A 13,394-nucleotide genomic window follows, 5' to 3' on the forward strand; every position below is an offset into this window, starting at 1 on the left:
GAATAATGGGGCAGCATGGTGGCTCAGCAGTTAGCACTGCTGCCTCAACAGCACCAGGGTCCCAGGTTCGATTCCATCCTCGGGCGACTGTCTGTGTGGAGTTGCATATTCTCCCATTGTCTGTGTGAGTTTCCTCCGGATGCTCCGGTTTCCTCCCACAATCTGAAGATGTGCAGGTTAGGTGATTGGCCATGCTAAATTGCCCATTGTGTTAGGTGCATTAGTCAGGGATAAATATAGGGTTGGGGAATGGGTCTGGGTGGGTTACTCTTCGGAGGGTCGGTGTGGACATGTTGGGCCTGTTTCCATACTGTAGGGAATCTACTCATAAAATTTATTATAAAACCTTTCAATAGAAGGGCTGTTCTAAAATAAAAGCAAAGCGCTGGAGAAAATTCAAATTTGGCAGCATCTGTGGAGAGAGAGTTACAAATTTACTTATGAAAGCCAATTAGTTGAATTTCTCAGCACCATTTTAACCATCTAATCTAGTGTTTTTGCTCTACTTGAGTCACTTGGCACTTCCTCTCAGCCTATCAATAAATCCATCAATTATTTTCATAGTTGTATGTTTGTATAGCTTCCCCTTAGATACATCAAAGATTGCTCGGCAGTTTTGGCTATTTATTTCTTGCAAATCAGTGGCAATTTACTAAGAATTTTAATTGAGATATCGCTAGTATGTGATGCTTAATTTTCTCTTTTGGCTTTTTAGGCTAATTTCAAGGCAATCTGAAAGAATTGTGTGTGCGTTATATTGAGTATGGATTGCAAACATATTTTCTTTGGTTAGGTTGTATATGAAAGGTAGCTTCAGTGTCTTCCAGCTAAAACACAATCAGTTTTGACATTACTTAGCTGTGTAAAGCCCTGTCCAAACACTTAGGGACAGGTGAGAATAGGACCTGTTTTTTTTTAGAAAGCATTCCAGTATCTGTCTCTAGTGAACCTTCTAGCCTGCATTTAGCATTGAGGGCTAGAGGCAGGAATTCCAATTGAAACTGTACAAGAAGCGCCCTATTATAAAATTCCCCCAGCAGTTTTTGATTACAGAAAAAGGATATATAATTTCATAAATGTGAGTATATTTTGCTTAATAAAGTAATAGTAGCTGTCTTTTGGAATTTTATTCATTAATTTATTTCTGCAAATAGCACTTTCACAATGTAAAGCTGAATTTAATATTAATTAGTTTTGCACTCCATGTAGCCTATTGTAGCCTTGAGAAACATGTGAAAGAATGTACAACTTGAAATTATCTCATTGACTACACAGTTTGTATACTTTAGGCTTTTGATTTCAGCACAGGTCTTTTCTGTGTTCCAAACTAATTAGTTGAGAAGGATGCATGTTTTGTTGCACTCATTTACTGGACATATCTTGACTAACTTTACCATAAGTAATATCATACATATTTAAATTGCGGTGAGCAAATGAAATAATGAGCAGCAAGATATTAGGCTTGGCAATCCAAGTGGGTTACGTCTAATTTGAGAGTTAGTACTTTAGTTGGGTTATGTATGCTGTACTGATCACATCCAAATGAAGTGAATTTGGTTGATACATCAGAAGATAGAATGGGACAACTTTCCAGAACACAGGCAGGCATTTGGCCTATCATGCCAGTGTTGGCTCTTTGACCAAACTACTTAATTAGTCTCGCTCTTTTCACACAGTTCTGAGTGATGTCTCTATTCAATGTACTATATAATTTTGGTTTCCATAAAACAGTTGGTGAATAGTAATTCTTGTTTTGGATTAGATATCTTTAAGCCAGATCTTTGCGTCCTTGGATTTCGGTGTGCATACCAGATTATGCACCGTTACCATATTTTGCAAATGTTATGCATTTCTGATAAAAGAAAATTATACTGTTTTAAGAATTTTTTTTGTTAGTATTTTGAACTTTTAAGATGCCGTCAAAATAAAACAAATTCCAACATACATAACAGAGCATTCTAAAGAATGATTCTTTCCTATTGCTTTTCTATGGTATTCTTTCTGTGGTCAGAAACCCAAGATAATTTACAAGGAAGTATTACTTAAAAAGGAACATTAAGGTTACCAATTAGTTACTTTTTTTGATTCAAGCAAACTATTAGGTATAGTCTCAACAATATCTTCGAATGTACCAATAATCTTCTTTAATCAACAACTTTTTTTTTGTCAAGATAACTGGAATTGTAGCTTCCCATGTGTTGTAACAGTTTTTTTTTCAACTCAACAGCACCAAAACGTTTGATCAGGATTGTTCTAGGATGATTTCTTGGCCAGTTTTTTTTTATGCTTGGTAGTGTTGAATTCCAATAGTCTTTAACAGTCTTGGGCTCTATCTAAAGATGGATGTGCTGGCCTTCAAAGTGGTTCAGAGGAGATTTACAAGAATGATCCCAGGCATGAAGGGCCTGTTATTTGAGGAGTGGTTGAGAACTCTGGGTCTGTACTGTATGGAGTTGAGAGAGATGAGTGAGTTGGGGTGAGGAAAATCTTTTTGAAACTTGCAGAATGCAAAAGGCCTGGATAGAGTGGACTTGGAGAAGATATTTCCACTAGTAGGAGACACGATGATCAGAGAGGCACAGACTCCATGTGAAGGGAGTGAAGACCCTTTAGAGCTGAGAGGAATTTCTTCAGCCAGAGGATAGTGAATCTGTATAACTCATTGCCACAGAAAGCTGTGGAGGCCAAGTCATTGTCTTTAAGATGGAGATTCTTGATTGTTAAGGGGATCAAATATTACAGGCAGAAGATACTCAAATAGGATGAGAAACATCTCAGGAGAAAGTGAGAACTGCAGAGTTGAGAGTGTGGTGCTGGAAAAGCACAGCAGGTCAGGCAGCATCCAAGGAGCAGAAGAATTGCCATTTCAGGCATAAATCCTTCATCAAGAAAGGAGATGAAGGACTTCTGTCCAAAACGTCACTTCTCCTGTTTTTTGGATGTTGCCTGACCTGCTATACTTATCTGGTACCACACTGTCGATTGGGAAACGTCTCAGCCTAAATCAAATGGTGGAGCAGACTTGATGGGCTGAATGGCCTAATTCTGCTCCTGTATTGTATGATCTCATATCCTGGGTTGCAGGGTGGAGAGAGAATTGACCAACACTGAAACCATTCCTTGATACACTCCGTCTAGATTCATAGTCAGAAGGAGACATTTTATGCCATAATAGCTGTGCTGACATTTTGAGATTTTTCAATTCATCCCATTTGTTTGGTCTTTCTCTGCAAAACATTTCTCTTCAAATCTTAATTCAGTCCCATTTTCAAAGTCATTTTTGAACATGCTTCCGCTAATCTCAATCGTGCAGTGCATTCGAAGAAATTGCTACTCTGCTCAAAACCTTTTTTCCCTTATCCTTCTGTCTTTTGCCAGTCATCTTAAGCAAATGGAATTAGCGAAACTTAAAACAAACTATACAAATCCTTCACGATCTTGAACATCTTTTAAATCTTCCCTTTTCTTTCTCTGGTGAAAGGAATACACAAATCTTGAAATGTAACCTAACTTTTTCATTCTTGGTACAGTTTCAGTACATTTTCTGTATATCTTATACAAGGCCTCACCATCTTTTGTGTGGTGTGATGCTTAGAGTTAACATGGTAGTCTTCAAGCCTAATCTGAGAATTATGCAATTTTTAGGGCCTGGCTTCTTTGCTTATGTTCTATGTCTGTATTTGTAAACCAAGGAGATTCTGTGGACTTTTTTTTTTCTTAAGCCATGTCGCTTGTACTATCACTTTCAAACTTCGTGTATATGGTCCCCCAGGGCTCTGTTGCTGCCCATTTCAGAAGAGTTTTCCTGAAGTCTGATTTTATCATAGCCGTTTACTGGGCAGCACGGTGGCTCAGGGACCCGGGTTCAGTTTCTGCCTCTGGCAACTCTGTGTGGAGTTTGCTCATTCTCCCTGTGCCTGCGTGGGTTTCCTCCCACAATTCAAAGATGTGCATGTCAGGTAAATTGGCTATAGTGTTAGGTGCATTAGTCAGGGGTAAATATAGGATAGGGGAATGGGTCATTGTGGACTTGTTGGGCTAAAGGGCCTGTTTCCATGCTGTAGGGAATTTAATCTAAAGTTTACTGCAGTCGAGTTTCACATCATTTCCAGATTTTGAAATTGTGCACAAAGTTGCAATGTAAATGACAAGCGACAGTTCCATCACTGGGATTTGGTGCATAACAATACACTTCCTTTAGCTTTGATAAAGAGTTATTCATGACTCCTTTTCGACTTGAGCCAATATTGTATCTACAGAATAAGGGTCTCATTAATCTCATGGCTGCAACCCTCAACTTGATTCTTTGTGTAGCTGTAATTGTTGTCTCCTTTTTGCCTCCCACCATCCCAATGTTGGTTATTCAAGTTGCCACTGTTTATTGTCTGATCCATGTATGAGCAATCCTGCAAATTCATCTGATACTAGCAGTCAAAGAATAAAGCTTCATGATGGTTTCAAAAAAGAGTGGGGAGAATATTTGGACAAATTCAAGTTTTTGATTTTTTTAATTTAAATATATGGCAACTGGATATAATCATTGGCATTGTTGAAACTTATGTGAGATGTTTTAAATCTTTTGTTTACAGTTTTGTTTCAATAAAGACTTCAAGTATTGGTATGTGATGACATGTGATGACATTTTGGACTTTTAACTGGAAGGTGAAATAGTCCTGGATAGTTCAGTTGCATTTTGAAAATCAGCTTATTGTATTGATTAAATATAATGCTTTTTAAATCGGTGACTGCTTTGACTAGCTTTTAAAAACACATCTTTTTCACCCTCTTCTCAATTGTTTCCTGTGGTGATCAATCATTCATTCCAAAATTAATTTCTACATTTTGAAACTTAGTTTGTCTATTTCAGAAGTGCAAGAGGAACAAATATCTAGGGCTTTTTAAGCTAAACAAAAAAAAGTTGTTTCTCAAGCTTTGCTCCATTGTAATCTGTATCTTTTTATGTTGTCGATTCAATTTGGTCATTACAATATTTGGTCCCTGGATTTAAAACTAGGATAGTGACATCTTTATTGCCTGTGAAATACTCCTTTGAATTCCAGAGATGAATTGCTTCACTTAAACAGGTGCTTCAAAAGCACCTTAAACTTTAATACTGATTTTGTTTAAACCAATTTTTCTGTATTGCAGCATAGTTAATGCAGAATTATTTTTTAAACCAGCTGGGTTACTGTTTTCTTACATATATACCTTCAGTGTTGTGCTTGAAATGTAAACTAATGACATGATTTGCATTTATGGATTGTTGCAACTTTCCAGTGTACACTTTGTATTCTTCACAATGTAATAAACCAGTGTTTTCAGTTGCTAATTTCACCATATCAACCCACTGCAATTTGAATGTGGTGAATCATTTGGTTATCTTAAGTTGATTAAGATTGACTAACATTGCTAGGTGCTGCTGAAAAAGCTGGTGATGTAGTTGTCTGAGTTTGCTCATTTGACCATGTTTAGTACAATTGAACCAGTTTCATAAGTTTATGGAAGCATTTTCTCTCCATTGGCAACTGTCTACAAATCTCCACCTTTTCTGATGCTTCTGTTATGATTTTGAAAAATATTTCTAACAAATAATCTAGTCCCGTTGAATTACGTATAGGGGTTTGCAATAACTTGTCTATTTGGTACGATTTAAAACATCTGCACTATGTCATGATGAGTAAAACATTTTGGCTTTTTTGAATTAAGTGCCATTGAATGTATATAGTATTGAATTGCATTTGTCATGTTTAAGTTCAATGCTAATGAATTTCCTGGGGTTCTCACCTGAAGTTTATGCTCAATCATTGAGTATTTTCAAGTTCTTGCATCTAATAACACCACCTAATGTCTGCTGCCTTGCAGTTTCTTAGTTTCACCCAAACAGATCCCAGATGTTGTTCTTCCAATCTGAGATTTTCACTTACTGACGTAATGATCCTTTCCCTTAACACTGGCACAACTCTCTCCTCTTCCTCCTTGCCTGTCTTTCCTAAACATCAAATATCCTTGAATAATTGCTTTCCAGTCCTGGTCACCATGTTTCTGTAATGGCGGTTAGAGTATTTCTATTCGTGCCTTTCAAACATCTACCTTACTGCAAATGATCAGGTAAAGTGCCCTTAACTTTTTGACATTATCCTGTTTTGAAGCATACTCTCCTATTTTCTAGTCTCGGGCAGTTTTTTGACTTCCAGAGGTCGCCCCCTCAGGTTCCCACTCTCCAAAAACCTAATATTAAAAAGAGCAAGAGAAAATCTTTGGTATCAGTTCCAGTCTTATGGAGGTCTAACCTGACCAGCGTAAGCAGGCCTCACCTGCCCCAGAACTGGTTCAATTCCTCAGAAATCTAGTGCCCTTCCTCCTACTCCAGTTCTCCATCCATGTATTCAATTGATCAGATCTCCTATTTTTATTCTCATTAGCATGTGGCATTGGGAACAATTCTGACATTACTGCTGTTGAGGTTTGCTTTTAATTTCCCTACTAACTCCCCAAAATCTGTCTTCAGGACTTGATCTCTTGCTACCTATGTTGTTCGTATCAACGTGAACCACGACTTCTGACTCATTTTCCCGCTCCTGGGAAGGATGACCTACAACTGTTCCATGACATCCTTGACCCTAGCACCAGGGAGGCAACACACTATCCACAGTCATGTTTACTGCACAGAAATGCTTGTCTGATCTGACCATGGGATCCTCTATAACTATTGCTTTTCCATCCTTTGACCCCCCCCCCCCCCCCCCCCCCCAGCTAAGTGGTCTATAGTGTCATGGGCTTGACTCTGGCTACAATGACCCTACAAGAGCTTGCTTATTATAATTTTGCCTTGTTTAACTTTTCAGTAGTCCTTTGAATAAGTTGAATATCAGTAAATCCATTACTGGATTTATTACCATATGGCACATGTCATGTTTAAATGATCAAATATCCCAATGTGTTTTGCTCTCCTAACTTAGCTAGAAAGTGAATGGTGAGTAGGTATGAAAGGCTAGCAGTGGTGGAAGGAGCTTTTAATCTGACCTAAAGCAGCTGGAGCATGAAAATCAGGCACCACGGTGAGGGAGCAGTTCCTTCAACAATATCATGCTGCAGCAGCTTAACATTGAAATATCATTTGGGAGAGTCAGAACTAGGGAGGTCTGCAAAGCTAAGACTAAGTAAACACTCACCTAGATATTTGAATATAGTCATCAAGTTTTCAAGACCAAGAGATTAAGATTTCACATATGCACCTTAGCATTGAGGGTAGAGTATTGTTGAGTAGTTACAGTCTAAAGTAGCAGAATCTGTTCACTCTAGTAGTTAGTTTTCTTATGGACAGTTAGTCCGTTTTCTTAGTGGCTTGCAAAGGTGCAAGTGTAACAGCTTAGACTTTAGACAGGAAGAAACTTCTTGTTGTCATTTAATATTCTGGAACAATTATCTAAGATCAATACAGTTAATGTAGCTTCAAACTTGGACCTGATCATACCAGTGTATTGCAGGTGCAACCAGCCCTTTTGACTATGACAATGGGAAATTTGCTAAGAGCACCAATTGGTTAAATTTGAATATCCTTCTGTTAGTTTGTATCCGTTCTGCATAATTGGAGCCATTGCCAGCATTAGACTTCCACCTGAGCCCATTTATGTGTTTTCTAGCTATTCAAAGATCATCAATGACTATGGAATAACTGTTTGTTTGAAGTGCTAAATAGAAGATAAATATTCAAAACTCCTTCGTTTGTTTGAGAAATTACTCAGCCAGTGTTTCTTGCTAAGAATGGAGGTATAGGCTAAACCCACGTGAAAGCCATTTGTTATCTATTGATATGGATGCAGTGTACAAGAGCAAGGAGATGATTATTGAACTTCTACGAGACACTTGTCAGATCTCAGCTGGAATACTGAGGATCCCCAATTTTACGAATACGATCCCAAATAGGGTACAAGTTTACAAAGCCGACATACGATCATTTCCTCTACTTATGAATAGTTGCTTTACATTGACTTGCAACTACATGTGGAACCATGGGCGGAGGGCAAGATCTTAAACAAATATTGTCAGAATTTACTGGAGAAAGACATGGAAGCTAGGGAACTCGGAAATAAATGTCTTGAAAACCGTCCACATTATAGAACCAGAAGCGCTGGAAGTCTTAAAACACATAAATGCAAATAAATCCCCGAGACCTGATCAAGTTATCCCAGAACATTGTGGGAAGCTAGGGAAGAAACTCTGGGGTCCCTAGCAGAAATATTTGTATTATCGACAGGCATGGGTAAGAGGCTGGAAGACTTGGAGAGTGGCTGGTGTTGTTCCATTGTTTAAGAAAGGCTGCATGGAAATGCCTGGGAGCTGATGTCAGTTGTGGATATGTTATGGGAGGAAATTCTGAGACACAGGATAAATATGCCTTTGAAAAGGAAGGACTGATTAGGGATCATCAGCATGGCTTTCTACATGGGAAATAGTGTCTCTCAAATTTGAGTATTTTTGAGAGGTGACCAAGATGGTAAAGATTGGTCTCCTATACAAGTTTTGTTAATGCAAACACTCTGTAACGTGATTGATGAATTGGGGACACTGTTTCTAAAGCGGGGACTTTAAAAACATGTATTGGTTATAGTGTGATTCAGGCCTCATTATTTTGACTTGTGCTGCTATTACATGATTTTCTTACATGAGAACAGAACTACCGTGTTATAGCAGAACTGACAGGAGGTAAAGGCAGGGTGGTAGATGTTGTCTACATGGACTTTAGCAAGCTCTTTGAGGTTCTGTATGGTAGTCTGGTTAGTAAGGCTCCCTGCTTCTAGGATGCTGCCTGACCTGCTGTACTTTTTCCAGCACCACTCTAATCTAGATCAGCTGGGATCCAAGGAGAGCTAGCCAATTGGATACAAAAGAGAGGGCTGTTTTCAGACTGGAGGCTTGTGACCAATGACATTTCGTAAGGATTGGTGCTGGTCCACTCCTAAATCTTTTATATAAATGATTTAATGAGCATATAGGAGGCATAGAGACATACAGCATAGAAACAGACTTCTCGATCCAACCTGCCATTGTTGAACAAGTTTCCCAAACTAAACTAGCCTCACTTAGCTGCGATTGGCTGATTTATCCTCTGAACATTTTCTTTTCATGTATCTATCCAAATGTCTTTTAAATGTTTAATTATACCTGCCTCTACTATTACCTTTTGGTGGTTCATTTCACATACTAACCACCTTTTGTGTGGAAAGAATTGCCCCTCCGGTCTCTCTCAAACTTTCTCCTCACCTTAAAAATATGCCCCCTAGTTTCAAACTCACCCACCTGGGAGAAAGGACTTTTGCTATTCACCTTATCTTTGCTCCTCGAGGTTACCACTTAAACTCCTATGCTCCAGTGAAAGAAGTCCTAGCCTAATCAGCCCCTCCATATAACTCAAACCATCTAGTTCTGGCCACATTCTTGTAAATCTTTTCTGACCCCCCCCCCCCCCCCCCCCATATAATAATATCCTACCTATAGCAGGGCAGTACTCCAGAAGTGACCTCACCAACATCCTGTGCAAGCTCAACATGATGTCCCAACTTCTGTATTCAATGGTCTGAGCAATGAAGGCAAGGGCATGGTTAGTAGGTTTGTGGATGATACCAAAATTGGTGGTACAGTGGACAGTGAGGAAGTTTATCAAAGAATACAAGAGAATCCTGGTCAACTATACTGGTGGCCTGATGAATGGCAGATGGAATTTAGTTCAGACAAATATGAGGCATTGCATTTTTGTAAGACAAGCCAGGGCAGGACTTAAACAGTTTGTGTTAGGGCCTATAGAGCTGAACAGAGACCTAAGGATGCAGGTATGTAGTTCCTTAAAAGGAGCCTGAGGGGTGACCTTAGAGGTTTCTAAATTATTGAGGGGTATAGATAAGGTGAATATCAAGGTCTTTTCCCCACGGGAGGGGAATCCAAAACCAGGAGGCATAGGTTTAAGGTGAGAGGGGAAAGGTACAAAACAGACCTGAGGGGCAGCTTTTTCACAGAATGGTGTGTATATGGAATGAACTGCCAGAGGAGGTTGTAGGCATGTGTACAATTGGAACATTTAAGACATTTACACAGGTACATGGATAGGAAAGATTCAGAGGGATATGTGCCAAATGCAGGCAACTGGGACTAGTTCAGTGTTAGGAAACGTGGTCAGCACGGATGAATTGAACTGAAGTGTCTGTTTCAGTGCTGTAGGATTCTGACTCTACATTGTGTTCCGACTTGCCAGTTGGTCTGTACAAATCGACTTGCGAAGGAACTTAAGAACCCATTTGCAACATTGCAGCTGCCTATTCTGTGCATAGTTGTAGGATTCATATTATAGCAAGGATGTGAAAGCATTAGAGTGTGCAAGAACAATGTACAAGAATAGTTCCAGGGTTGATGGATTTTAATAATTAAGCTAGGTGGTAGAAGTTAGGACTGTTCACTTTGGAGTGAAGGCTAGGAGGAGATCTAATGCAAGGTTTCAAAATCCTGAGCAGGCTTGATAGGGTAGATTAGGAGAAACTCTACCAAAGTGTAAAAGGATCAAAAACTGGGTGGCACAAATTTTAAAGGGATTTGTAAAAGAAACGAATGCGATGTGAGAAATACCTTTTCTCACAGTCAGTACTTAGGGTCTGGAATACACTTTGGAAGTTGAACGTAAGTTCAGTTGAGATCTTGAGAAGGGTATTGGATAATTGTTTGGCTATTAATGTGAGGGGGTTATGGGGAAAGAACAAAAATTGGCGTGAGCTGAGCCAATTGGCTGCCTGTGCTATAAGACTGACTTTGTGGTTCATGTATCTTGAAACTGATTCCATGCATTATTTCAAAGTCCTGGAGTAAATTGTAATATGCACGAACATTCTCTTTTCTAGGGGAGCAATTCAAAGTTGAAACTAAAACTCTTGCAGTGGATTTTGGAGAAGGAACTGAAATTTACAAGGTTATTGAGGCTGGTCTGGCTGGACTAGAAATTGGCGTTCTGGGTATGTACCTTTTGAATAACACAAGTGAAATTCCTGTGTCTCTGTTTACAATGCTCAAAGCCTAAACTTGCAATATTGTGTGTACTTAAAAGCAGATGTTTTAAAAATAAGATGTTGATTTAATTCTATAAGAGGGAGGGATTTCATTTTCGATGTTATGCTTTGCTAGTCAATTTTATCTATTCACTTCTTCTGGGGTACAGCAAGCCTCCATACAGCAGACACTTATTTCTTTCATTGAATAAGCTAGTGTTGCAATTCCCCAGATAGCCCCTTCCCCCTCCCTTCTTTTGCTTTGGAAAATCTTTGAAAGAAAGTTGCTTCAGTTTAATCCCAGCTAAGTAGTGTTTACTGAGTCATCCTCTGCCTTCAATTGAACCACACTTGTTTTTAAATTTGTATTATAAAATATCTGTCTTTACAGTGATTTGCTGATTGGCAAAATAAGTCTCTGCAGGTAAAGGATTTGATGCAGCAGTTTTTTTTCCCCCAAGGTACAAGACATTTTAGTTTTTTTTTTGTTTTGATACTTTACAAGATCTAGGTGGAGAAAATCTGTGCATTGTGCGCAAGGAAGGGAGAAAGGGAATGGAGTGGTCATACTGACTTGGAAAGAAATACTATTGGAAAAAGAGGCTGCTCTTGAGGATGCAGTTAACAGAATTTGTTTGGCTAGAGTTGAGAAATAAGCGAGGATGATCAGTTGACTTGGGGAATATTCTCTTGATCCAATTTAAAAGAGAAAAAGAGCAAATTCACAGGGAAATTGAACTTGCAAGAGCGTGAAATGAGGAGGCTTTATCCCCATTGATATTCAGGTAATTAATATTAGTGTAAAGGAAAAGAGGGGAAGAAATGTGTCCAGGAGAACTTTGTTGAGCTGTATGGTCTTGGTTCTGCTAGAAAGGACACTTAGCTGGATGTGGTGCAGGAGGGTATGATCATCGTGGTCCAAGAGGAAATGGTCATGATGGCCTAAATGTCTGTGGGGGAATGCTTGGATAAGAGCACTTGTACAGCGAAAGGTTTAGACTAATAAGTGCAAGGAATGATCTAAAGTAGAACTTCTAAATTGGAAGATGGCACGTGTCAATGCGCTTAAAGAAAAACTAGGATAACTGCAATCATTCTGCCCTCCATTCCATCCTCTCCCGCTGACCCAACCAGTACCTTCCCACTGACACACTCATCCAATAGGCTAAACTGGTCTTCACCCTCAACAATTTCTTCTTCGAATCCTCCCACTTCCTCCAGACAAAAGGGGTAGCCGTGGGCACCCACATGGGCCCCAGCAATACCTGTCTCCTCTTCAGGTATGTGGAACAGTCCATCTTCTGCAGCTACACTGGCACCATTCCCCGCCTTTTCCTCTGCTACATCGATGACTGTATCGGCGCTACCTCGTGCTTTTGCGAGGAGGTTGAACAGTTCATGAACTTCACCAACACCTTGCTCCCTGACCTCAAGTTCACCTGGACCATTTTGGACACCTCTGTCCCCTTCCTGGACCTCTCTAGCTCCATTTCCGGCAACAGACTCAACATGAATATCTGCTTCAAACCCACTGAATCCCACAGCTACTTGGATTACACCACCTCCCACCCAGCCTCCGATAAAAACTTTATCCCTTCCTCTCATTTCCTCCAGCTCTGCTGCATCTGCCCCCACGAGGACTAATTCCACCATAGAACATGCCAGATGGCTACCTCCTTCAAGGATCGCACTCCCCCTTCCACGTGGTCGATGATACTGACCAGCACATCTCCTCCACTTCTCACACCTTTGCCCTTGAACCCCACCCCTCCAATTGCAACAAGGACAGAACCTCCCTGGTCCTCACCACCTACCCCACCAACATCTGGATACAGCATATCATCCCCTGCCATTTCTGCCAACTACAACCAGGCCCTATCTGCATTCCGAAGAGATGTTCCCTCTGCGATTTCCCCCATCAACTCACCCTCCACTCCTGGCATCTTCCATGCCACTGTAAACAAGTGCAACACCTGCACCCACATCTCCCTCATCACCTCCGTCCAAGGCCCCAGAAGATCCTTCCACGTCCAACGGAGATTTACGTGTACTTCCACACACATCAGTCTATTGCTCTCAGTGTGGTCTCCTCTACACTGGGGAGACAGAATGTCAACTTGTGGAACGTCTCTGGGACACAAACACTAAACAACCCCATCGCCCTGTGGCCGAACTCTCTAACTCGCCCTCCCACTCCGCCAAGGACATGCAAGTCCTGGTCCACTGCCACCACCAACCTCTAGCCACCTGATGCCTGGAGGAAGAACACCTCATCTTCCAACCTGGGACCCTGCAACCGCACTGCATCAATGTAGATTTCACTAGTTTCTTCATTTCCCCTCCCCCCACCTTATCCCTGATCCA

The 13,394-nt window shown here is 40.3% G+C and overlaps 1 protein-coding gene across 1 annotated transcript in view; it reads left to right on the forward strand.

Moving 5' to 3' along the window:
• hsd17b12a (hydroxysteroid (17-beta) dehydrogenase 12a) overlaps positions 1-13,394 on the forward strand; it is a 160,780-nt gene that overhangs the window by 66,239 nt on the left and 81,147 nt on the right. Inside the window, exon 4 of the mRNA XM_072592668.1 lies at positions 10,887-10,997. Coding sequence (XP_072448769.1) covers positions 10,887-10,997 — 111 coding nt within the window. The remainder of the gene's footprint in view (positions 1-10,886; positions 10,998-13,394) is intronic.

Source organism: Chiloscyllium punctatum, chromosome 22 (assembly GCF_047496795.1).
Source record: "Chiloscyllium punctatum isolate Juve2018m chromosome 22, sChiPun1.3, whole genome shotgun sequence".
Taxonomy (NCBI): domain Eukaryota; kingdom Metazoa; phylum Chordata; class Chondrichthyes; order Orectolobiformes; family Hemiscylliidae; genus Chiloscyllium; species Chiloscyllium punctatum.